We start from the raw sequence: 27,594 nt of genomic DNA, 5'->3' as shown, positions 1-27,594 counted from the left end.
TATATATATTGGCTATATATATCAGATAGAATCTAGAAAGTCAGAGATGGAACTAATGCAAGCTCTCATGTCCTCCCATTGGGTTGAATGAGTGAGGTTTACTCATATCCAGTGGATACAATTAAGCTTCCAAAAACAAATGAATCTTTGTCCCATATCACAAACATCTAGCAAATCAAAAAATGTAATAGATTAGTTCAGTCAGTTCAGTCATTCAGTCGTGTCTGACTCTTTGTGACTCCATGAACTGTAGTATGCCAGGCCTCCCTGTCCAGCACCAACTCCCGGAGCTTACTCAAACTCATGTCTATCGAGTTGGTGATGCCATCCAACCATCTCATCCTCTGTCTTCCCCTTCTTCTCCCGCCTTCAATCTTTCCCAGCATCATGGTCTTTTCTAATGAGTCAGTTCTTCGCATCAGGTGGCCAAAGTTTTGGAGCTTCAACTTCAGCATCAGTCCTTCCAAAGAATATCCAGGACTGATTTCCTTTAGGATGGACTGGTTGGATCTCTTTGCTGTCCAAGGGACTCTCCAGAGTCTTCCCCAACACCACAGGTCAAAAGCATCAATTCTTCGGTACTCAGCTTTCTTTATAGTCCAACTCTTACATCCATACATGACTACTAGAAAAATGATAGCTTTGACTAGACAGACCTTTGTTGGCAAAGTAATGTCTCTGCTTTTTAATATGCTATCTAGATTTGTCATGGCTCTTCTTCTAAGAAACAAGCGTCTTTTAATTTCATGGCTGCAGTCACCATCTACAGTGATTTTTCAGCCCCAAAAAATAGTCTTTCACTGTTTCCATTGTTTCCCCATCTATTTCCCATGAAGTGATGGGACCAGATGCCATGAACTTAGTTTTCTGAATGTTGCATTTTAAGCCAGTTTTTTCACTTTCCTCTTTCACTTTCATCAAGAGGGTCTTTACTTCTTTACTTTCTGCCATAAGGGTGGTGTCATCTGCATATCTGAGGTTATTGATATTTCTCCCAGCAGTCTTAATTCCAGCTTGTGCTTCATCTATCCCGGCATTTCACATGATGTACTCTGCAAATAAGTTAAATAAGCAGGGTGACAATATACAGCCTTGATGTACTCCTTTCCCGATTTGGAACCAGTCTGTTGTTCCATGTCCAGTTCTAACTGTTGCTTCTTAACCTGCATAGAGATTTCTCAAGAGGCAGGTCAAGTGATCTGGTATTCCCATCTCTTTAAGAATTTGCCACAGTTGTTGTGATCCACATAGTCAAAGGCTTTGGAGTAATCGCTAAAGGAGAAGTAGATGTTTTTCTGGAACTCTCTTGCTTTTTTGTTGATCCAGTGGATGTTGCCAATTTGATCTCTGGTAATAGATTAAGGTATTATTTTTTTTGCACATCACATCCACACCAAATCCTTGGTCATATTTTTCATAGCTCAGAGCATTTTCCCCACCAGTGAAGACTCCAGCATTATTCATACTGACCCCATAATGTTCTTTATTTAGGTGCATGGATGAAAATCACTCTTCACTTGTACTCACACACAAATAAAACTTTGATGATTGGCCTTCATAGCACAAAAAGAAGGCAGATAATCACCCTGGTTTATGTGCTCTGGTGAAAACTCAGCACTTGAGAGTTTCCTGGATTCAACGTGAATGTAAGGTCTACTGAAATTTCTAGATCAGAATTTTTCAACATAAGGTCAAGATGCCTCAGAGCAGTGGTTCGCAGTCCTGGCTGCACAGTAGGGTTACTTGGGGAACTTGAAAAAAAAAATTACCCCACATCAAAGATTCTGATTTTTTGGTCTAGAGTAAAGGACTCTGAATTGCTATTTTTTTAAAAAAAAATCTCATCAGATAATTCTAATGTTAACTTGGATTAAGAACCACCATACTAATTAATCTTGAGTTATATAGTCAATTGTAAGTCATGTCAGGGTTTTATTTTCCTTTTTAATGAATAGTGACAATAAAATGGAATAGAAAATATCAGTATGCATTTGATGTAGAAATGATGGCCACTCTCTCAGAAAACTTTTGTTTCCATTTCTTGTAGTTTAGAGTGGATGCTATCACTATTTAAAAATAAGTTCTTACTGTGGGTTGTAGTCAGAGTTTGAAAAACAGTGTTTTAGATTATCTTTAACAGAGAAGGTATGTTGATAGCTGCCCGGGGAAGATCAGAAAATTTCCATCTGTCCTAAGAGAGAGGCCCTGTCGAACTATTTTTAAATGTGTGTGGGGCATGCAGAGGTATTGCCAAGTGAACTCCACACTATCAAATGTTCTTGTCTATTTATAGAAGCCCTCACACGTTCTTTGAGACATTAAGCCTGACTTTCCGCTCCCCATAGGCACCACCACTGCTTTAAAGTATTAAGTTTGCATTTCTTAAAAATGTCTTTTAGCTCAGCCTCCTCATTTCAGAATCTGCTGAGTCTAAGCGTTAGTTCAGGGGTGTTTAAGGAAGATTTACATTTCAGAGGAAAGTATGGGGGTAGTGTGTGCTTTCGTCCCCTTCCACCTTGAACTGGGGCACAGAGTTGTAGGATCTGTTTCATAACTTAGAGAAATACAGTGGAAAAGTGATAATTTTGAAAACTATGTCAAATACATTAAAGGAAGGAGAGATGGAACTCAACTATTCAAAAGCAGCTTAGGAATTGTGGGGAAAAAATAATCTCTGCCCCAAAGAGGAAGACAAAGCAAGTATGTATCATGGAAGTTGGATCCTCATGGACGAAATGATGTTTCATCAAGGAATGTATCAATCCCTTCACAGAGCACTGTGTGGTTAAATGTGTTTTATGCATGAACTGAATGAAAAGGGAGACGATATTACATTTTTATGAAAAAGCCCATCTCACAGCACCCAGAAACTTTCTGGAAACAACTTGAATCAGGCCGTCCATCAAGCAGGTCTGCAGAGAGGGCTAACAGCGCAGCTGTATTTTGAGACGACAGAGGCCGATGTGAACTTTACAAAAGGAGATGAGGAAGTGGCAGGAAATCACCACATGCCAGCGGAGCCAGGTAACCATCCACCAGCTCTTCAGAATCTGAAGCACAAACCCCGTAAATGGCAGCACACTTCTAACCCTAACATCTCCCAGAATACACAGGTGACGAGGGGACGGGGAGGAGGGAAAACTGCAGAATCAACTGAAGATGTGGACAGAGGCTGACGTGTAGGTGACCCCAGTGGTAGGCACATGCTCGAAGGGAACAGAACAGCACATGGAATCATCCTGTCAGAAAACAACTCCTCGCCGGTCGCTGAAGCCTGTTATGACAGGGTGGACGCCTTCCGCAGAAGCCGAAGCGGTCAGTGACTGACCCGGCTGTGCAGATGGCAGAGGAGAACTCAGATGTGGTGATGAGTTGAGGGAGAAACTGTGGCCGTTCATCAAAAACAGATGTTCTCAACCTGGAGGTGACGTGAGATGACTTAATAATTTTCTACTGTAACTGAGAATAGAAAAAACTACAGCAGGAAGAAAACAAATTAGATAAATCCCCAAAATAGGGATTAATGGAAAATGAAAAGCGTCTATGTAAAGAACTCAGGAATGCAGGGACACCTACTCTGAGGTGTCTGTCTGACAGACGGACACATCTGTGTGCGGGGCATGACGCAGACTTACGGTGAGTGCGGGTCCCGGAAGTGGAGGCTTGTAAGGGGGCGGATCCTACAACATAGCTGAGCAGCATGTGAAACACAAGCCACCGTCGTCAGTGACTGCATGGGGCTAGGAAACCGGGGTGGGGGGAAGTTTCACGGAGGAACAGAGACAGGAGCACAGGGAAGATTGAAGGCAAAGGTTTTTGTTGCTCTAAGTGATTCTGATGACCAACTCTCATTTCTAAGGATTTGTAAAATGTTCCATTTGCATCTGAAAGTCAGAAAGAAAAGAAAGAAGGAAAGAAAGACTTAATCCCCAAAGAGATAAACTTTGAGCATTTTCGTATCCTTCCTTCCTTCTTTTCTCTTTCTTCTCCTTTATTTTCTTTCTAGACTCTTCATGGCTCTGCCTAATATAGCCACCTTGTCCATGATTCAGTTTGATCTACTTCCTTTCATGGAAAATGACACTGACATTGTTGTCATTGGCTTGCTCTCTTTCCTCCTCCCCAGCCTGCCCCTCAGCAGTTGGTCAGCACATCCATTGTGCCCCCTCTGCCTAAGGACTGAAGACCCCCAGACCAGCTCCACCTGGCCAGGTTGTTGCAGGAAGGAGGACCCCTTCCAGGGCCTGAAACCAGGCTCTTGTCTAACTCTCAGAAATGAATTGTCCAAGGAGACACATGTACTGACAAAGCAAGAGATTTTATTGGGAAAGGGCACCTGGGTGGAGAGCAGGAGGGTAAGGGAACCCAGGAGATCAGCTCTGTCACATGGCTTGCAGTCTTGGGTTTTACGGTGATGGGATTAGTTTCCAGGTTGTCTTTAGCCAATCACTGTGACTCAGAGTCCTTCCTGGTTGTACACGCCTTGTTCAGCCAAGATGAACGCCAGAGAGAAGGATTCTGGGAGGTGGTCGGACATGTGGTGTCTCCTTTTGACCTTTCCCAAACTCTTCCGGTTGGTGGAGGCTTATTAGTTCCGTGTTCCTTACCAGGACCTCCTGTCGTAAAACAACTCATGCAGATGGTTACTATGGTGCCTGGTCCGGGTGGGCGGTTTCAAACAGTGTGCTTCCCCTAACAAGGTGATGGCTCCTGGCCCTCAGCTCCCCTGGTGTGTGCCCTTCCCCACTCTCACCGTGGACTGTACTTGTTGTGTCTTCCATTCTAACTACACTGGGACTTGTAAAGACCCACATCATCTAAGACAGCCATCATCATGATAGCTAAGCAAGGTCAGGCTTACTTCTGCTTGGAGAATGAAGACCGTGGATAAGTCTTCCTATTGCTCTAAGATGTCTTATAATAGCTTTAATATATTCTGTCAACTTGGTCTACTCCTATAGAGTTACTGGCAGATACATCCTGTTACAAAGGGTGAGTGGCTAGGAGGGGTAACAGGCTCATTTCATAAACAGTGAGTTAGTCTAGAGCTGGCATCATCCTAGTCAGCATCTCGCCTGGGGAGAGCATAAATCAAAGAATGGTGGGAATGTCTGCTTAGGGTCGGGAGTGCGAGGATATGCATGCGAAAGGGAGCAGTGGGGAGGGTGTTGATCACAGACTGAGTGTTCCCAGTAACACCGTTTCCCTAGATTTTCATCAAGTTCCCGGATGGAGGAGAGAGCGAGGATCGTTCTCTCCATTAATCAAGGAGGAAAGTGAAAGTCACTCAGTTGTGTCCAACTCTTTGGGACCCCATGGACTATACAGTCCATGGAATTCTCCGGTCAAGAATACTGGAGTGGGTAGCCTTTCCCTTTCTCCAGGGGATCTTCCCAACCCAGGGATTGAAGCCAGGTCTCCTGCATTGCGGGTGGATTCTTTACCAGCTGAGCCACAAGGGAAGCCCAAGAATACTGGAGTGAGTAGCCTATCCTTCTCCAGGGGATTTTCCTGACCCAGGAATCGAACTGGGGTTTCCTGCATTGCAGGCTGATTCTTTACCAACTGAGCTATCAGGGAAGCCCAAGCCAAGGAGGAAAATGAAGCCCAAACTGCTTAAGTGACTCGCTCTGAGCTCTGACACCAAGGTACAAAACCAGAAGTGGGATTCATGTCCTGACTCTCACATTATCCTACCAGATCAGCAATGACGGTAAAGTGTATATCTCTGGGAACTGTAGAGAATTCCACAGCCAGTCACTTTCCCTGTGGCGTTTGAGATACTCAGTGTCTTGGCTTCTCTTTCTTCCTCTCTATGGGTGACCTCATTAATTAGCCCTGCTCTTACTGAATTAATTCCTTCTCCTATTCAGTTGTTCCTCACCCTTCAGCTCGTAGGTGACACATTTCTGCTTCTGAAGATCCCCATCTAATGCTTCTAAGTTGGTGAAAGATGAGCTTCTTTCTTGCTCGTTAGACCTTGTTTTCCCCCCTAATCTTGCTCTGTACTGTAACTGCCTATTTTTCTCGTCCCATCTCCACCTTAAACTTCTTAAGGATAGTGACTTTCTCATTTACTGTTCCAGCCCCAGTACCTAGCACAGCTTTTGGCATATAGTCCAGCTCTCAAAATGTTTCCTCAATAAATACATAAAGAAACATCAGAAGCTATGATCATTTTAAAAATTCACTTTTGTATCCTAGACCACAACTAAGCCTTCCTGTTACTCACAGTCTAAATTTAGTTTTGCACATTCAGTCACCAAATATGACCCTAGATGCTTAGTCCCTTCATGGGGTTATGTCTCTAGGCCCCCAGCATCATAGTTCTTGTTGTATAAAAGTCCTCAATACCTAATGTGGAATGAATTAATTAGTATGAAGGTGATTAATAGACTCATTTTCTAAAGCACTTAGGCAATTTCTCATATGTAAATAAGGGTGATATGGGACAGGCTATGTGAGAGGCCATCAGGAAGAATTTTTAGGAGATTTGGTTAAGTTGAAAAACATGACTGCTAGAAGTGGAGACTTCAAGTAGGTCTGGGTAGTCACTGCTCCTGGAAAGGAGCTTGCAGAATCTTGTCTGGCCTGTGGAAATCAAAGACAGCTCAGCTAACCTTGACAATGAAAATATCGCTCAGGGTGTAGACTCGTGACTCAGGATGTCTTTTCAGTGATTAAGTATCACCATGTGATAGATTAAGTACGGCCAGTCACACTTATTTAGAAGAATCTCAAAGTGCTTTAGAGAGAAGGTATTATACTTAGTAAGACCGGAAGTCACATTTACAGGAACAGAGCAAGAGTCTGACACAGGATGCGAATGGCTTTGACCTCTAGTGCAGTACGTTCTCCACTGCCGTGTTCAAGAATTCCTCATGAGTTCCCTGAGCTGCACAGGGGGCTCCCATTAGCTCTGTTTTATACACGGTATCAGTGGTGTACGTGCGTCTGTCCATGTCTCCCGGTTCACCCCTCCGCCTTCCCTTTCCCTCTGCTTAGTGCTCTGTGGTCAACAAAATGGAAAGGACAGCCGAAGACGGTATGTGTACCTATAGCTGGCTCACTTGGCGGGGCAGCAGAAACTCATACAACACCTAAAGCAACTCTATTCCGATTAAAAAAACAAACAAAAAACTCTTCATGAATGTTTATAGGGCCCTCTCCTCCACATAACTTCCCTGCTGGCTCAGATGGTAAAGCATCTGCCTACAATCTGGGAGACCCAGGTTTGATCCCTGGGTGGGGAAGATCTCCTGGAGAAGGCAATGGCCCCCTACTCCAGTACTCTTGCCTGGAAAACCCCACGGATGGAGGAGCCTGGTGGGCTGCAGTCCATGGGTTCGCAAAGAGTCGGACACGACTGAACGACTTCACTTTCTTTCTTTTCTTTCTCCTCCACGTGTATTTAAGCCCCAGTGTGGAGAGAGGAGAGTGTCACGGGTAAAGAGAGTTCGCATCCTGAGTCCTAGCAGCCTCAGTTTGAAAGTCAACTGTACCACTCAGTAGCTACATGATCTTATGTCATTAGCGGAACCTTGCCAGGTTGCAGCTTTCACACACCTGCAGTGGCACTGAAAACATTATAGAACAACCTCTTCAGGCTGTTGTGAGATTTACGAGTTCACCCACACACAGTACCTGGCACACAGTGAGGAACTCTGCAAATGTTACCTCCACTCATGCCTGCTACCTGCTCGGTGGAAAGGAGAGTGAGTAGTGGTTTCTGGACTCTTGTGTGCTTGTCATTTGTCATCTCCCTTGACTGTGTAATTTGTTCCCCAGTTTTCCTCTGCTTTGCCCCGAGAGGTGCCTGACTGCCGGGAACTACACGTCCCATGCTTGCTGGCCCACTGGCTTCAGACAGAGCTTGAGGCTGGAAGGTCACTGGTCTCTCTCTGCATGGGTAGCATCACCAGCCAAGGCCGCCTCCTCTCTGATCTCCTGGCTCTCCACACAGAGCCTTCCTCTGGGCTCACAGGTCCTACTGGGAGCCCCCATTCCAAGGCTTCCTCCCACACATTCTGCTTTAGGAGTGAGGCCAACACATGAAAAAATAGAATAAGAGAGAAAAGATAGATTCCCAGTTCAGTCCTGGATCCAACTGTGCCTGCTATATGACATATGACTGGATTTTAAAATATACATGCCTATAAAAATTCTCCTTTTTGCTTAAGCTGCTGATTTCATTTATTTCCCTTGTCACTGTATGTGTCCTAGCCCAATGTCTCCTAATTCCTGAGAACTGTTTGAGACGCCATCACAATATGGAACAATCGGCATTCTCATTGATTATTTGTCTTTGAAATTTGGATAGCTAGTATTTATTGTCTTGCCAGGGCTAAGAATATAAAGATGAGCAAGACAAACACAACCCTTCTCTTTAATAGCACAACAGAGGCTAATTATTTTCAAAAACGTTAACTTTTGCCACACTTATTCTAAAGTGCTGTTTTTCTCTGGAGCTCTGAACATCCTCTTAGTTGATGTCTGTCTTAAAACTAGAGACATCTCATCCATTTTAGTACAAGGACTGAAGCTAAAATGCAAAGCAGGGACTTTGGGGGGAGAGTTTTCATTTATTTTCAGTAAAGGAAGTCCCAAGCCTCTAGTTGTTCATGAAGCCTTCCCAAGGCAGGAGGATTTTTCAGTGCAGCGAGATCAGCAGTGTCATGACTACAGGGTAATCACTCATCTTGCGACGGACTTGCTTGGCTCTCCGCTCCTCCGTTTGCCTACTGTGATGCGATTTGTCTTCCCAGGATGGATGGGTTCCTCTCCCTTTCAATCACTAGCAGCAGGCACTGAACCTTGCCCAGGATGTGTCCAGTGTTCATATGCTTTGGGGATTTTTTTGCATCTTTCATGGTCGATGAAAGTAAATTTGTACTCATGATGCAAGTACAAGTGTGTGCATGTGTGTGTGCGCGCGCACGTGGGCTTTGTCCTTAAGCTGCAGTGGCCTTTTAATGTCATAATATATGGCCAGGCTGTAGTTGCTATGGAAACAATACCCAAATTTCCTGACCTCTGAGAGTAGGGAGATGTGGCGGTGGCAGCTATGATCAGAGTTGAGAGATTGATGATAGAATTAAGCTAAAGATTAAAGAATAAGCGCTTTTTCTACCTTAATGATCACATTGGAGCAATCTCCTCTTCTCCTGTGTCTACCAATATTACCCGTCTGAGCCAGGCTGAAGGCTTATGAGTATTCCTTTGTTATCTCAAAATCAGTTTACTTTTGGATAGTGGCTGAGTGGGACTTGGGAGTTCTTGACTATAGTCGGTATACATTTTTTGCATAGTATTGAATCATACTTTCTGGTGCAAATACCCAAATTAGTGTCCACACAGGCCAATATTGTTATTGAAAGAGCAAATGTGTGCTTTCATTTGGAATATGATACCTTGAAATTTTCTTTTTATTCTTTATATACTTGTTGATCAGTCAGATGGGTACGTGGAATAAATACATTCTCTCATGGAAAAGCATTTTATTTTAAATGTAACAGTGTGTACAAAAGAAAGCTTATTCTCAAAAGTAAATCCTGAAAATAATCATTGAATTATCCTTGCTATTAGAAAATATGTTTTGTGTTTGGTATGCACACTGTAAAGTACAGTGCCCGACTCATCATAAGTAAATTTCTAAATGTTCGTTGAATGAATGAATACGTAGTCTCTAAGGAAAAATAAAATACATATTCCCTCTTTAGGAGGGATCGTTTTTTTCTGGGACCTCTGTGACTCTGCGGAGTTTCTCCAGGGCTTCCTGTCAGCACTGGTGGTTCTGCATTGTTAAAGTCTGGAAGATGTTCCTGTGCCCCTGTTTGTTCTGTTCATATGATATGTCAGGATGATGGGGGAGAGGGACAGCTTAGTGAGGGTCTTTGTGCTCAATACCATGTTGAGCTCTGTGGGTGTGGACGTGGACAGGAAATGATTCCTGCCATCGAGAAGCCGCTTGGTTCTCGAGGAGGGAATACAGAGGGCTGCTCGCCGAGTAGGGGGACTCAGAACCAAAGCCAACAAATGCTGTCAAGGGTGAGAGGAGGAAAGGGGTCTAGCCGGAGAGGCGGATAAAAAAAGCTGGAGGGAAGCAGAACCTGAGATGGAACCCAAAGGAAAGGCTGGCCTAGGTAGAGAGGGAAGCCACATTCGATGTGAGTAAACTTCACAGTTTATAAATATGCTGGGTATATTCTTCCAAATGTGCCAAATATATTAAAGCAGAGACAAGGTCAAGCAAACAGCGTGAACATAGATATAGACAGGGCATGATCTTGTGGTTGAGGGACATTGAAGAGTTTGGTATGCTGGGGAAGCGGAGGTTCTAATAGGTGTTCCCTGGATGTGAAGATGCTCAGCGAGTTGTGGGGGCTGAGGGGTAGGTTAGGAATCCTGGGGGTTTAGATCCCACATGACTTTGAAGGAAACAGGGCTTAAACACTAATAATTTAAGGTCAAAGTAAAGACTGTAGAATGGAAATAAACAGGGTAAATTGTCACCCAGGGTAAACTGTAGAGGGAAGTAGCTAGTCAGTAAATGTAAATTGAATTTGATTACAGATAAAACCAGTGTGAGACCAAACCCCAAACCCTATGTAACTGTAGGTGCTGTTTAGTCAGTTCTTTTTTTACTCTTCCATTGCTCTTTCCTCAGATTTGGTCTTTTTTTTTTTTTCTTTCTCCAATCTCTGGGTTAACTGTCGATTCTGGCCTTTTCATTATGGATATGAATTGAAAAGGGGGATTTTAAGGCCTAGTTGTTTTTTTTTTTTCTTTTTTTTAATTTATATTTCTTTGGCTGCACTGGGTCTTAGTTGTGGCACATGGGATCCTTGATCTTCCTTGTGGCATGGGAATTCTTAGTTGCAGTATGTGGGATCTAGTTCCCTGACTAGGAATCAGACCCAGGCCCCTGCACTGGGAGTCTGGAGTCTAGCCACTAGACCACCAGTGAAGTCCCCAAGGCCTAGATTTTTCACCTGTGAAAGTGTATAAAGTATATATAGAACGTTGGGTTTTTTTCTATTGTGGAACCTTGAGTGAGTTACAGGTAGATTATTATTATTTTTTTTTCATCTGGAGAAATTGGCCCATGTTGTTGATGTCATACAGATGATGACATGGTTGGTTAAAGTTTCTTAATACTCACCAATACAAGTGTGAAGATGGACTTAGCATTCTCAACTCTGAGGATTTGGGGTTTTTTTTTAAAATACAAGGACTCGTCTGTGTCTCAAAGTTAATACACGCCTAGTGTTCCAGACACAGGTCAGTCACAGAGCCAGACCAAATGCCTTTGGCACAGAGCAGTAGGATATTATACAAGGTTTCATTGGTGGGGTGTGTTTTTTGAAATCAAATGTTTTTTTAAAATGGACAATATTACAATTTGTCTGTCTTTCTTTTATTTTTTTTTCCCAAAAGGACCTTCTTAAGAGATGCTACTCCGCCAACGCGTCTTACCTCTTCCAGCAGGATAAATTCTATGATGTCAGCTATGACACGGGTGACAAGTCCATCCAGTGCAGCAGGAGACCAGATGCATTCAAGTTCTGGATGGCCTGGAAGGCCCTGGGCACATTAGGCCTTGAAGAAAGAGTTAACCGCGCTCTTGCTTTGTCTAGGTACTTGCCGTGTGTGTGTGTGTCTGGGTGTTCATGGGTGTCTAATAGACTCACTGAAAGTACCATCTGTAAGATCTGTACATGTTCTCTCATATATGGATCCCTTCTTTCATCTCATAACCGTTTTCTCAGCACCCACTATTTTAGATGTTGAGGACAAAGCAGTTCTCCCCTCTGCTCTGCAGCATCCTAGCCTGGGGAGAGATACATCCAGGTGGCAGAGCAGATAAAATACAGGTGCACCTACATTTTGGTAAGGGGAGGTACACGATGCTCCAGACGCACTCAGGTGGGTTCCCTAGCATGGCCATGAGGGGTGCTGGCAGAGGTTTCCTGGAGGAAGGGACATGCAGCTAAGACCCAGTGAGGAAAGGAGGGACGGTTGATTTCAGGCAGAGGGAGCCCCAGGTCCAATCTCTGGGTGTGGGACAGATCCCAGTAACTTCAAGGACCCGAAATGTGGCCTGTGAGAATGTGGGGCTGACAGAAGGACAGACAGGCAGAAGTGAACGTGGCAGCACCCTGGTTGTTCGTCTTTTTGTAACATGAGGACAAAGCTTTTGAAACCACTTGCAGTGACACCTAGGGAAGATCTTGAGATGCGCGTGCTGGGCGCTTGTCACCTGAGAGGACTCTGCTGCTGAGACCAGTGGGTGTGGAGGGCAGGCCACGGCCAAGTGTGGATCTAACAGTGATTTGCCGAGCCTGAGCTCTATAGGGTTAACCTGGGTTGTGTTTTAAAAATTGAACATTCAAACATTCCAAGCAGTTTTAAATAGGGAAATTGTAAACAGTCTAGACTCCTGGCTTCTTTCAGAAGGTGGTGACGAGGCAGTGAACGCAGTGGTGCCCTCCACACCCCCTGGGTTTCCTCCAGCCTGTTTTACTGTGTACAGAGAGCCAAGAGCCAGGGGAAGCAGGGGCCACCATTGACAAGCTTCATGAACGGGGCAAGCTGCTAAAACTTTCTGTCCTGTTCCATCTCAGGGTCCTGAAGATAGCAACTTTGAACTCAGATAACTGTTAGGATTCAGTGAACTGATATTTGTAAAACACCCAGGACAGTGCCTGGCAAATGCCACATGCTGTGTTTTAATTATTTTTTAAAAATTATTTTCTTACCTGCTTGGCCACTAGAAGCATCAACGTTTGTGATCTCTGGTTTGGAAAACCTCTCGTTCTTTACTCCTGGTTCATATTTCACTGGCGAAAGCCTGCAGGGTCTCCCTGAGATTTAATCAGCCTCCTCCTTCTTTAGGGGGAGTGGTGTAGGTGCTCTGCATGCTGCTCTGTGTCGAGGGTGCTCTGAGTACCAGTGAGGACTGTCTGAAAACCCAGGATCTTTCTCGTTTTAACTGGAATATAATTGCTTTACAGTGTTATGTTACTTTCTTCTGCACAGTGAGGTAAATTAGCCGTAGGCATACATATATCCCCGCCCTCGTGGCCTGCCCTCCCCTCTCCCCACCCCACCCCTCCAGATCATCACAGCGCCAAGCTGAGCTCCCCGTGCTCGACACCAGCTTCCCACTAGCTAGCTGTTTCACCTGTGGTCGTGTGCATACATCAGTGCCACTGTCCAAATTCATCCCACCTGCCTCCGTCCCCACTCTGTCCACATGTCCATTCTCTATTTCTGCGTCTGTATTCCTGCCTTGGAAACAGTGAAAACCCAGGATCTTAAACTGACAGTTGTTTATTCTAAGATGTCTGCAAGCTGGCTGGAGTGGCTTCATCTTGTTCTCTGGTGGCTGTGGGGTGGAGGAAGGCCTGGGTCTGCTGCTGGCACGTCTTGTAACTTCCTTGAGCCAGAGCCTGTTCTTGTGATGGTGGTGACAGAAGCCCAAGACGGCAAGCCTGCTTTAAACTCCTGATAGCACGCATCATGCCCGTTAGCATTCCAGTGGCCTGGGAAGATCAGATGGCCAAGGTCAGTATCAAGAGGTAGGAAGACCTGCAAGGTTACATGCCGAAAGGCTTGGAAATAAAGACAGGAAAAGAGATGGCTTGGCACTTTCAGAAGCCTATTAGAAGTCAGCATTTCTGGGGATTTAGGTTTAAAAAGTAGTTTGAAAAATCTATAAATATTGTATAAATTAGGACTCTTTTGGTGGTAAGCAACAGAAACCATCAAAGTATTATAAACAAAATTAATTTATTTGCTCATGTAACTTATAAGTCAGTGTCGTGATGACCATGGAATGGCTTGTTCTAAGTGCTTAAGCAAGTTCACCAGGCCTTAATTTCTGTTCGTCGGTCAGATCTGCTCTCCTTCGTGTTGGGTTTACTCCCCTGTAGGAAGGTAGTTCCCAAGAGGGTCAGATCTGTAGCCTCCCAGGTTCAACTTCAAGGTCAAAAGGAGAGAGTGCTCCTTTCTCAACAGTCCCGAGAAGGTTTTGATTCTTTCTGACAGATGTTGTCTTCAGAAGTTGGGAGATGACTACCCAGTGGTGAAAACATGAAACTGTCAACCATAAATATTCATAGCTGCCCATTGAACTAAAAGGCTCAGAGAGTTCTATTGCCCTGTTTGTGTTTTTCTCATACTATGTAGGTACGGTAGACCCTGCATTATTTTATCTAAGCCACTAAGTAATTCAATGGCAGGTGTCTTGAAACGAGACTAGATATAAATACTTGATGATCATATTTATTACAAAGTTAACATTCATCTCAGGGTGGAATTTAATTTACAGTCTAAGGATACCTCCTAATTTTTGCCGAGAAATATCACAGGAGAATAAATGTTAACATTTCAATTCAATTCAACAACACTTATTGTTTGTAAATGTTTGTCATGTTGAATTGAATTGAATTAACATTTCAGTGAGCATCACCGCAGGCTCTGTGACCTACATTTAAATATTTGAAAAATGATCCCTTTTCTGTCATGCTGTTAGTCACAATGGTTCTCTTGCCTTAACTTCCCACGTTCTTTCCTGGAGTGGGCAAAAGCTATCCACTTCCCCCATCCCCGGTGCCAAGGCAGAGTCCTCTTAGGCATGTCACTTAAAACAAATGTGAAATTATCAACTTGGAGAAAGTTTCTCTGGGAATAACAGTTATTTTAAGTTAGCAACATTAGTGCTTTATTTTCATGATTTTATTTTTTCCAAATGAAGGGTGGTCTGCGCTTCAGAAAAGAGGAAATGTTTTCTGAATTCTGGTTTATTCTATTTGCTGGCGCCCATGTGCAGTTGTGCACTAGTAAACTGGATCTCAGGAGGAAGAAAAGCCACGATTTGTAATGTCTGCCAATTTCCATGGTATAAATACTCCCACTGTGGAAAATGTCAAGCTGCCAACAGCCATGGCTTGTAAATGCTTGTATATTTAACAGTTGGATCTCACTAACCAGTATAAACCAGCTCTAGACCACCATTGATTATATGAGCCAATATCGTCCATTCCAACCGCTGGCTGGTAGGAGTTAAAGTACCACTTCTCATCAAGCCTACTGACCTTCAGCCACTTGTTTTAGAGTTTACCTAATAAAAATTCTCACCCATGGTCAGAAGACTGTATTTGGCTAATTTCTAGGTCACAGCAGCGTCATTTTGTTTCCAAGAAGTATGACTTTCTTCAGTGGATAACTTTAGCAAAGGAAAGCTGCAGATGACAGTTGTGTTGCTGTTAGGGATGCACGTCTGTCATCAGTAGCCGAGGTAGGTAAGCTATCCGTTCCCACAGGCCTGCCTCAGTCAGGTCTGTTAAACACGGGGAAGGCTGTGCAAGTCTTTTCCCCTGGCCCACTGCAGTGAGGGCTGCGCTGACTCCATGGACGCAGTACTTGCATGTTCTTGAACCAGAATGCAGCTTAGTTTGAAAATGTATATACTGGGGGCTTCCCTGGTGGTCCACTGGCCAGAACCCCGAGCTCCTAATGAAGTGGTGGTCGTTGTTTTCCTGTCACTAAGTTGTCTCTGACTCTTTGTGACCCCATGGACTGTAGGCCGCCTGGTCCCTCTGTCCATGAGATTACCCAGGCAAGAATACTGGAGTGGGTTGCCATTTCCTACTCCTTGGTACCTTCTCGATCCAGGGATCAAACCTTCATCTCCTGCATCTCCTGCATTGGCAGGCGGGTTCTTTACCACTAGCACCAGCTCGGAAGCCTCCCGATTCAGGGGACCCAGATTCAACCCCTGCTCTGAGAACTAGATCCCACATGCCACAACCAAGAGTTTGCACACCATGACAAAAGATCCCACATGCCACTATAAGGATGAAAGATTTCGTGTGCTGCAACTAAGATCTGGCATAGCCAAAATAAATAAATAAATAAACATAAATAAAAATTTGTATGTTGACCTTAAGATGTAAGGACCAGGTTTTGATGGACCAGTGGACAGCATCACTCTGGTCAGATGCTCCCTCTTCCCTCGGGGAAGCAAGAACAGACCTTCTCAAGAGGACAACCACCCCTGTTTTATGAGCTGTCAAATCCAGAAGGAAGGAACTAATTAGTTCCTAGAAGATCTCCGAGGCATTTCCTAATTTCCATTTCACCCTTGTCATCTCACTGGGTGAGAGAACATTGCTTTCAAGAAATACTAATGACTAAAAACTTGCCTTTTTCTTCGGTTGTTTGAAAACCGGTGACATTGTGAACCTAAAAGCAGCATGTGATTATTAAGCATAATTGAAACTCAGAAGCCTGAAGTTTAAAATCGCCATTTCTGGCAGAAGGCAGGCAGTTGTGATCTCTGATACCTGCTTAGGAAAGTTGAAAATGTGTTACGATACTCAGGGCTTCCGGTTGCTGAGGGCACCTTGTAGGCTGCTGTTACGACACTCTAGTTAAATGGATATTCGCTGAGGGGCAATTTTTAAAGCAAATCCAGAAGAGTCATGTGCGTAAGTCTTTTCAACAACAACAAACAGCTCAGGAACTCCCATTCTGCTGCTTTGCTGGGTCTCCCGTGTACCATTTATCTGTTCCCTTGACACACAGTCTCTGTAATCTCTCAGATGGAATTCATTTCATTGACTTGCATGAATACTGAGGGATTTATTGGTACCAGTATGGAAAAGGTAAGCAGTTATACAATGGCACCTTTGTGCTAGTACATTTCTCTAGGTGAGAAGAGGAAGAGAGTGTTGAAGACTATAGAAGGGCCAGCGTTTGCATTTTTTCTTTGTATATTTTTAAAAACAACATGGTGCAGTAGAATGGACAATGCAGGTGTCTGTGATGAATCACACAGGCCATGCAATATGTTCTCATGTATGCAGAACAGGCACAAACCAGATGGAAAAAATCTCAGACGCTCAGGGAGGCTCCACTGCATCAGAAGAAATTTCCCATGAGGAGATGAGACCAGAAGAAGCTGTTGGTCCAGAGCACTCCAGGGAGACTCCAGGAGGCTGGTGAATTGAGAAAGGGACTGGAAAAGCTATTTCCGGAAAGGAATGCACGCCCTTCAAAAAGGGCGAGTGAAATACACAAGTGTTAGATGGACACATGGAACGGAGGACAGGAAATGTTTCAGAGCAAGATTTCATTTCTGTACACTTCAAAACTAAGCCAGAATCTTAATAGAATGAGTTTTTTTACCCAGTAGGATTGGTGAAAACTCTTACTAATGTATAATATTTCTCTCTATTTGCTAAGCTTAGTGGAAAGGACAGTGAATTTTATGAAGTTATTGATGCTTTCTCAACAATACCTGGATGGCTTTTGGTAGGAGTGGTTTGTGGTTCCTGAGTTTTATCCAAAAACTCAGTGTACATCTTTTCTTTTTTTATGGCTTGCATCAGATAAGAATAGTTTTTTTTTTCACATATTTTATCTTTAGACTGTTTTTATATATTGAAAAGTTGTGAGAAATAAGTCACCTATGAACATAGGCAGAATTTGTTTGGATTTTCTCCCCAAAACTCAACTTATTTAAGCATTTATTTAAGAAGAGGATAGGTACCCTATAGAAGAGGAGCTAGTTTAGAAACTAGCATTTTTGAACCTACACTCTGTGGGGTCATAGGCTTTCAGAAGATCTTAATAGATGTTGCTCCAAAAACTGTCTCCACAGTTAAGTATGTTTGAGAAATGCTAACCAATATATTAGTCCTCTCTTGGAGGTTCAGAGCACATTGAAGTCTCTGAAAGGCTTGTATTATAGGTACAATTTTAACTTTACTTTAGCCAGTAGGCAAACATGGTTGACTGTTCATCCAAATACCATTCTTCCTTTTTCCCTGCCAACAGAGCCTCCATTTTATATAGATAGCAGTATTCCAACTGGGAGCATTGGTCTAAGTCTACCCTCTTTGCCAGTCATTACTTTAGGGGTGGATATATGACTCAGATTCAGTCAATAAGATACAGGAAGGATTCTGTGAAGGCTTCTGGGGAAAATATTCTTACCTAAATAGAGTGAAACTAAGAGAAAATACTTTCTAACCTCTTCTCTTCCTGGGACACTGTCATATATGGATGTGATGGGCAGAGCTGTGGCTGCCGTCTTGTGACCAGGAGAGAATTCAATCACACTACAAACATGGCAGGCTGAAATAATTGAAAAAGCCTGGTTCTCAGTGACATTGTTGAACCATCCAAACAGTTCAGTAAATGTTCTTGTGAATTAAGCCAAGTATACACCTAGTTTCAGACAAAAATAATCTAATTGATAAGCCTAACATTGCTCAAATTTATTTGAATGGATAAGTGGGAAACCTATTAGCACTGTGTATCATGGAAAAATAGTTTGGGAACTCTGGTATAAACCTTTTATTATTGCTATAACTCTTTATGCAGATCTCCTCTACCCTCAGTTCAGTAACCTCCTCTACCAAGTGTTACACCTGGTTTTATAGATTCTGAGAGTGACTGAATGGGGACATTGACCTTGACTCAAAATCCAGGTCCTCACGGTTAGCGCGGAGCAGAGTTTTAACTGAAATGACTCAGATGTGCTCTAGCATACCTTTTTCCCGGGAGCAGTGTTCACTAGTTTGACAGATATTTTAAATCAAGACTCTAGGCAGCGTGTCATGTAGTCATAATCTACTGGGGAAGAGTTTTTGCCAACCTAGTTCCTTTTCCATTTCGTGCTTGAGGAAGCTGAGGCAGGCTCAGGGAGGCTGAGGAGTTTGCCTAGAGTCACAGAGTCAATCAGTTACACATCTAGAATCTTCTAGAGTCATTCCCCAGATTCTATAGTCTGGGGGGTGTTCAGAGTTAGTGCAGGCCCCCTCAGGATGGAATCCTGGCATGGAGTTTGCAGATTGCCTTTACATTTGTGCCTGAGAAGGTAAGGGAAAAATAGGTTTCACAAAGCTGGTCCTTGTATAGATAAAGATTGTATGTGTGTTTTATTTTGCTTTGTAATTTATATTTTTTCTTTTATTAATTTACTTTTCAAAAATTGTAAGTAACCACACCCATGAAACTTTGCAGAGAGTGAATAGTCCCTTTCTCCCCATTGCATCCGGTTTTTCCCTTTCTCGGGTACATCAAGGATTTATGATTGGTCATCCATGCTTTATTCCGTGCTCATGTATACATGTGGAGAGGGATCACTTATGCTTTCTTTTTTAGAGCTTCTTAAAAAGTGGAATCACATTATCTATATCTCTCAGTCCCCTGCTTTCATGTCTAGTGCATCATGAGCATCTTTGGGGTTTACTTGAAGTGGATGTAATCCATCCTCTTTAATAGCTGCATCATAGAACATGTGTTGCTATAGTACATTTTATTTTACCTTTGTCAATTTCTGGATATTAATTTTGTTTCTAATTATTCTGTATGGAATACATACACATATACATGTAGTGTAGATGCAGTAACATATGTGTATGCATCTATCATCTGTCTGTCTGTCTCTGTTTCTGTCTCTATCTATATTTCTATCTCTGTCTACCTACCTACCTGTCCATCTATCCAACAACCCATCTCTCTACTTACCTACCTATCCACCCATCCACCCAACAATCCACCCATCTCCCTACCTATCTACCTACTTACCTATCCATCAATTCATCCATCCATCCATCCATGCAGCAATCTATCTACTTACCTACCTACCTATCCATCCATCCATCCAACGATCCATCTACCTACCAACCTATCCATCCATCCATGCAATAAGCCACCTATCTACCTACCTTAGTGTTGATGAGATTTTCCTGGTAGACTAGCATCTCATAAGTGGTTTGCAGTATCAAAATATGTGAGTATTATTAATTTTGAAAGGTTTGTAGCAGCTCCCTGTCACATTCACTAGCACCGAATGCTGTCGCTATCTAAATTTGTTTCCAGTGTCGTGTGGGCAACATGGTTTAGTATTGTTATTTCAATTTGCACTTCTCTGATTACCAGTGATCTTGAGCATGTTTCTGATGTTTATTGCCCATCAGAATTGCTTTTATTGAAAGTTAGGCAGTGTGCTAAGGGTGTAAAACTTTACAACTACATAACATCTCCTGAAAAATTATTCAGGGAAAGGAGTTTGTGGAAAGAACATCAGATACTTTGTGAGTCTGTGTGTGTGTGGTATCACAGCATTATTGCTCAATATAAAAGACTCATTTTTATCCATTTAATACTGATAGGATTTTTATAAGATTGTTTAATATTTTAAAATTAAAGTGTATATAATTTTTTTGTAAATTAAAGATTATTTTTATAATCTTCATGTTAAACACTAATATTTAACCTATTCAAGAAAACTAAAAAAAAAGTGTTTTGGAAAAAAGAACTGCATCCCATTAACTGATGTATTCGATACCCACATTCTGGGATAAGTAAATAAACATGGTAATAATCCTCCATTTTCACAGTTTATATTCTATTTAATTTTTTTTACAACATCCATTTTAGGTTAGAAAATCAGCATAGTTTATTCCAGTATTACAGGTAAGGGAACTGAGATCCAAAGGGAAGCATTTCTTTGTTGTCCTTAAATGTTAATTGAATGTATGTAATTCAGTTACATGATCATGTTCCAGGTCATGGTATCATAGTTCCATGTCATGGTATCATAATTCCATATAATATGGACAGGATTTTCAAAACTAGTCCTCATTCTATCCCTTCTTTCCTTCCTTCCTTCCTTTTTGGCTATTATATATATAAAAAATTCCTTGGCAAGTACATTTTTGTCATCCCCTCTCATTGTTTCCTTACATTTGACCTCCCAATTTGAAATTCTGAGTCAACAAAGCTCATGATCAAATCCCTAGTTTTCAAGACTAGTTGTTCAAAAGATTTATCTTTTCATATAGACAATAACAAAGCCCAGGAGGGCAGAGTCAGTGTTAATTTACTCTACATTTTCAATGTCATTTTAGTCTTTTCTCCATAATATTGCATATTTCGTATAGCTGCAGCCTTTGCTTATGGCATGATAATTCTCTTTTCCCTGATATTTGTGATAATTTCACAGGCATTCTATCAGTGTCTACAGTCCACTTACTTTTAGCATGATGTCAGGAATCAGTCGTTACTCCCTGTGGCCCGGCCTTGGGAAAGAGGGTGTTACACTTCCTTGATCTAAAAGGAACACACAAGCAAAACTACACTGAAAACCCTTCCCACTACACCAGCGAGAGGATTTAAGTACCTATGCTGAATCCCCATCTAGAAAATGAATGTGAAATCCCACATGGTCAGAGATATATATCCAGTCTGCTCTGAGTGGCTTTCACACAAAATCTGATGTTAACACGTGAGATAGACAGCATCTCGTGAAAAAGATGTGCCTTTTTACTCAGGCCCAGTGGATTGCAGTAAGTGATCTACATTTAGATAGATGTATCTATCTAAATCCAATCCTGTATCTGTGTATGGACCCTTACTTATTTCCAAGCCTGTCTCTACATTGGAAATTATACAATAGTTTCATTGTATGTCAGTCAGGTTCATGGAATGTTTAGACTGCAGTTTATAAATATTGTTGTGACTTTTTTTAGGTACCTAGTAGAAGAAATCAAGAAAAGAGAAGGATTCAAGTTACTGATGGAAGTAAGTGATTACAGAATTGTACTTGTAATTTTGTCAGTCAACATTGATGAAGGTGGTAATTTTCTAATCTGTTATATTTCATTGGTTTTTGTGTTGCAGACTTAAAAGCAAGTCATTAGCTTAATTCATAGAGTCCATTATGTTAATTTATTCTATTAGTGAGTATTTTTCCTTTGTTGGACTCGCAGAGAACACTTGCCTTTGAGTACTGAAAATTAAAATGCTCGATAATAATTACCAAGGATAATGTGGACTAAATTATGACCTCTATCTTGATATATTAAGTTGCATAATGATTGTACTGAAAATACTGAAGTGTGTTATAGTGGGGCCTGTCAGTGAAAAATCAGTTAAAGTGAATGTACAATAGTGCAGATAGTTTTCTCTTTTTATAGAATAATGAGAGCTTATTAGCTTTGAAACAATGGGAAAATAAATCATTTTGTTGTTGGACTGTTTGTTATAAATAGGAAACTAAGTGGTTACAAAGAGAATATTGTTTTTTTCTAAAATATTAATGTGTGGCTAAAATGATAAAATATTATTGAAATCTGATTTTAAGAAAAATGAAATGTGTGGTTCAGGTAGACCTTCTTATAGTGTGTACTTTGTAGCAACTTTTAAGATAATGTAAAAATCACCTAGAGGCTATAGCCTAGGAATCTATCCTATGTATAAGCAGTCTGTATATATTTTTTGGTATGTATTCATTCAGCAAGATTTATTGAGCAATTGCTATGTGGTGGAGATGCAACACAGGGATGCTCCCTGCTCTGATGGTGCTTACATTCAAAGGGAAAGTAACAGGCAATTAAGCAAGCAAATTGTTAAATGGGGGACATCAGGGTGGGGAAAGTCTTAAGGAAATAATAAAAGAGATACATGAGATAATAAATAATTATGAATAATGAATAGCTAATTGGACAGTTCCAGATGTGGGAATAAATGGAGTGATAAACAAATAAACATGCTGAAATGGCGGTGGGTGTGGGGTGGCCTGTTTGGTTTGGGTGCAGGGAGGGCCCCCGGGGGCTTTCTTGGTGCTGAGACCTGCTGTGCTTTGGTGAAAAGCATGCCATGCAGAGGTTTAAGGGAAAGGTGTTCCAGGTGGAATCCACAAACAACCGCAAGGCATGAAACTGAAAAAGTTCTGCCCACTTGAGGAGCCAAAGGAAGGTATAGTAGGTGCTGGTGTGGAGAGGTTGGCAGAGACTGAGTCTCCTGGCATCATGTAGGTGAAGACCTTTGGCTTTTGTAATATCCCCTTGAAGTGCAATTGCCCTTGAAGAAATTTTAAGCAAAAGGGAGTCTGATTTCCATTTGAAAGACGGTGCTGGATGTCAGGAGAAAGAGTGGGGTGATGGTGAGGGGAGGACAAGAAAAGAATAAGTGAGATACGCTGGGAGACCAATGGAGTAACTCCAGTGGGGTATGAGGATGGCCCTCAGACAACTTTGGGAGGCACTGCTCTGGAGACTCCTGGCCGTGGATTTCCTCACTGTCTGCCAAGGGGACATCAGATCAGAAGGTTCTAAGAATTCAAACCCCTTGAAAACTAGAGATAGAAAGGGACTTGCAAAAATAGCAGAAGAATCCGTATTTAAATGACTTTCTAATAACACTAGAAAGAAGTCAGAAGACATTTAGAATGTGGATCATTCCACAGGACAGCTGACTTGATTTTAGCAGGTCGGTGGCATGAAGAAAAATAAAGGAGAGAGTAACGATAATCATTTTCAGGGTCAAAGAAACCTGAGAGACAGGACAACCAAAGGCAACAGGTAGACACTGGAATCCTAGTTTAAAGGAGTCAATTATAATAGTAAATTTTGAAACAGTTGGGGAATTTCTCTTGTAAACTGGTAGGAATTATCAGTAACTTCGTTAGACATGACAGTGGCATTGTATCTGAGGAAGAAAATGTCTGGTATTTCCTAGAGATACATACTTATCATGTAAGGATGAAGCAACAACTGCATGATTGGCTTGACTCTGAGTCTGAACCACCTTTTTGATTTTCTTGAGTTTGAGTTACCATCTTGCATTTTCTTAAGATTGAATTACCTCTTTATTTTCTCAAGTTTGAAGTGCTTTCTTTATTTATCTGGTTGTGAGAGCTAAAAGGTTTACGAAAAGTGCTGTACACCTCAGAATTGCATGAACTTTTGATAGAGCTGAGAGGAAAAGTGATGAGAAAAATTATGAACTGATTTAAAAGTTGTTTATATATCCTTCCTAAAGGCTTAAAATTTGAGGGAGGAACCTCTTGCCATCAGCTTTAGGGAAATGCAAGCATTCACATCCTTGTAATGAAAGTTAAGGTGGATTGTAATCATTAGGCAGCCTCCTGCCCTGGTTATTTTATCTCTGGGAGCCAGATGGCCCCAAAGCAGGAAAGATGGTTTCTTCAGTGGTCCTCCAGAGTTCCTACTTACAAGGGATTCTATATGTGATCTGCATGTACCTCTTTTCTCTGTATCCATTTAGAGAAATAAAGTAAATTTAGACCTTGACTGTCACATATAAGAGTCAAGTTGATTAGCCCTTTTATTAAAAAAAAAAAAAAAGTCTTCCTTGGTTTGATTAAATATAACTCGAGTGCATCCTTAAGAGAAGAGATAACACAGGTCTGATGGGAACCCAGGTCTGTAAAACTGCAAGACTGTCAATTTATGAAAAACCAAAGCCTATCATGGCATATATATTTTTCACTGTGAAACAGATGGCAGTGAGAGTGTTAAGTGGAACATTAAAAACTGTAAATGAACACAACCAAACAGCGTATCCAGTACTTGAATATCTTTTCCTAAAAAGAATAAAAATAACGTATATGTTCTTGAAGATGATTGAAACTTATCATTTCAAATGAATTCTGCATTATTCATAGGCCCCTGAAAATTTTATTTTTCTACGTTGGACCTAAGATCTAATAGATGGTTTCCTAGAGGTATATACTATCATTCACATATTTTATTTTGATCTCTTGGGAGAGTCCTAATTATTCAACTTTTTGTTTTTCTCTTCCTGAGTTCTGCCGTGGAAAGAGTTATTTAGGTTTCATCGACTTTCTGAGTTACAAAGGATCTTCAAGGACATCTAGTCAACTGCCTGTTCACTGCAGGAAACCTCTCTTGATAGTTCTTGTAACAGGAAGTCCACTTTTGCCTGAACACTTCCTATGTAAGAGAATTCAGTTTATTCCTCTTCCAGGGAGCTCTAATTATTTGTATTCTAACACTTATTGAATCCTACTCTTGGGATTCAATATGTATCAAGCATATTGCAACTTATAGTTTTTTTTTCCCATTTATTTTTATTAGTTGGAGGCTAATTACTTTACAATATTGTAGTGGTTTCTGTCATACATTGACATGAATCAGCCATGGATTTACATGTATTTCCCATCCCGATCCCCCCTCCCGCCTCCCTCTCCACCGGATTCCTCTGGGTCTTTCCAGTGCACCAGGCCTGAGCACTTGTCTCATGCATCCAGCCTAGGCTGGTGATCTGTTTCATCTTTGATAGTATACTTGTTTCAATGCTATTCTCTCAGAACATCCCACCCTCGCCTTCTCCCACAGAGTCCAAAACTCTATTCTGTACATCTGTGTCTCTTTTTCTGTTTTGCATATAGGGTTATCGTTACCATCTTTTTAAATTCCATATATATGCGTTAGTATACTGTATTGGTCTTTATCTTTCTGGCTTACTTTACTCTGTATAATGGGCTCCAGTTTCATCCATCTCATTAGAACTGATTCAAATGAATTCTTTAAAATGCTCATCCCATAAAAATTAAAAAAAAAAAAAATCAAAAAAAAAAAAAAGTAAATACTTGGAAAAAAAAAAATAAATAAAATGCTCATCCCATTGCAGTTTGATCACCTGCATCTTTAATAGCTTTGTTACTATTGTCTGAGTTCCTGGAGATAAGCATTAAGAATAAGTCATTTTTCTCTACATTTTATATCTAGAACATAGAAAAATTTTGAGTTCTGTTCTGTGTTTCTTATTATATTGAACATTTAGCTTGCCCTTCTTCTGACAAGCTATAATTTTTTCATGGTCCCCTTCTAATATATGGGCAGAAATTAGCACAATGATGTGTCTCACCTGGTAGAGACTTTAATGGTGCTGTTCATCCACTTGAAGAAGACTTATTTTCCTACCAGTAGTTCCAGATAAGAGTCGGGACGTAGGAGAGTGCCTTCTGTGTGCCATATACGATGGTAAATATTGGAAATAATCCCTTTACTCATCAAGCCAATTCTGTGCGGTAGACAATGCAATCTCCATTTGATAGATTAGGAAGCTAAAGCTTAGAGAACTTGGACAGATACCTGTCCAAGCAAAGATCTGGTAAAGTTGGGATTCATACTGCATCCATGTGACTCCAAAAACGCAGGCTCTCTGTGCTACCAAGTGCTGTCTTCGGAATTTTTCAGTAGTGTAATCAGTTACTTAAAATTTGTGAGCTTGAAGTCAAATAAAACCCATCATGACCCCCTTGTCCATTCTATATTTGCATGATTGATCATTTCAGTCTATGTGCTAGATTCTACATTTATACTTATTAAAACCTAATGATATTGCAGAAAGGGAGAAGAATTTCTTTTGGCAAAACTCAGTTTTAGAGAATGTGAGCCACTACAGCTTGGTGACCATTGACCTTTTTTCCCCCAAGAGTTTCATATTATTTGCTCAGTAATCCTTGCTGGAATTGACATCAAAGCACTGGCTTTATTTTTTAGAATATATCTCCTTTCTTTCTCTGTGAAAATCAGAGTAGAATGAACCCATCTTTTCTTTTGTGACACATCTTTACGTCTTAATGATTTTTTTTTAATGATGACAACACTTTTACTACTACAGACTTTTTGTGCCGTTTTCCATCACCTGCCTGGTCTAGACACTTGGATTCCTTCTTATGCCTTCTCAACGTTATGATGCTAGACAATATGGACTAAATGTGGTCCTAAGACATCCAAGACGTCAGCTTTCATATATGTAGGCAATTAAGTGGCATGTGAATAATTCTACTCTGAAAATACAGTTTAGTGCTTTGAAGGCACTTGAAGAAAGTCTATATGAAATAAAAGCTACATAGGCAAAGAGACAGGAAAACTCAACATGAACGTTCTTTGTTAATATTCAAGGTTTATTGTTTATTTTTAAAAAATACTTATTTTTTTCAAGTTTTAATAATTTGAGGAATGATTATCTTAAAGGTATTCCACCAAATGGCACATCAGATTTCCTCCAATGAAATGAAATGTCAAAAAGGCCTCACCAGTTTTCAAATGTCATAGCACTGAAGCCACACCATTCTCAACGAGATCACAGATTTGTTACTTCTGAAGTATCTAAACTGAGAACTGATTGAAGGAAGAAAGTTTAAAACGTGATTCAAAAGGCATAAATCCCAAATTATAAAATATTGAGCAGATGTGATAGCAGATAGAAATGATTGCAAAATGATTCACAGTATTGCCATGCAAATAAAAGAGAATGGCTAATTTAATAATGTATTAGTCACTCAGTCGTGTCTACGACCCCATGGATTTGTAGCCCACCAGGCTCCTCTGTCCATGGAACTCTCCAGGCAAGAATACTGGAGTGGGTGCCATTCCCTTCTCCAGGGAATCTTCCTGACCCAGGGATCAAACCCAGGTCTCCTGCATTCCAGGCAGATTCTTTACCATCTAAACCACCAGGGAATCAGATAGAAGCTATGGCAAAATGATTCATAATGTTGCCCTGCAAATGAAAGAGAATGGCTAATTTAATGATGTATTAGGGTCTAGTAAGAAGACAAAAACTGCACAATAATTTGAAGTGGGAACATGAAATGTAAAGAATTATAGTGCTCAGGACTTCCCTGGTGGTCCAGTGGCTAAAACTCTGCAGTTGCAATGCAGTGGGCCTGGGTTGGATCCCTGGTCTGGGAACTAGATCAGAACCTACTAAGACCCAGTGTAACCAAGTAAATAAATT

General features: G+C 41.4%; 1 protein-coding gene across 1 annotated transcript in view; it reads left to right on the top strand.

Annotated features, from left to right (window-relative positions):
- Window positions 1-27,594, top strand: part of GADL1 (glutamate decarboxylase like 1) — a 245,729-nt gene that overhangs the window by 152,375 nt on the left and 65,760 nt on the right. The window contains exons 12-13 of the mRNA XM_061129086.1: window positions 11,437-11,636; window positions 21,549-21,600. Of these exons, the coding sequence (XP_060985069.1) occupies window positions 11,437-11,636; window positions 21,549-21,600 (252 nt within the window). The remainder of the gene's footprint in view (window positions 1-11,436; window positions 11,637-21,548; window positions 21,601-27,594) is intronic.

Source organism: Dama dama, chromosome 24, assembly GCF_033118175.1.
Source record: "Dama dama isolate Ldn47 chromosome 24, ASM3311817v1, whole genome shotgun sequence".
In the NCBI taxonomy this organism is placed as follows: Eukaryota; Metazoa; Chordata; class Mammalia; order Artiodactyla; family Cervidae; genus Dama; species Dama dama.
The sequence above is the reverse complement of the archived record's forward strand: the minus strand, read 5'-3'. Positions and strand labels throughout refer to the sequence as shown.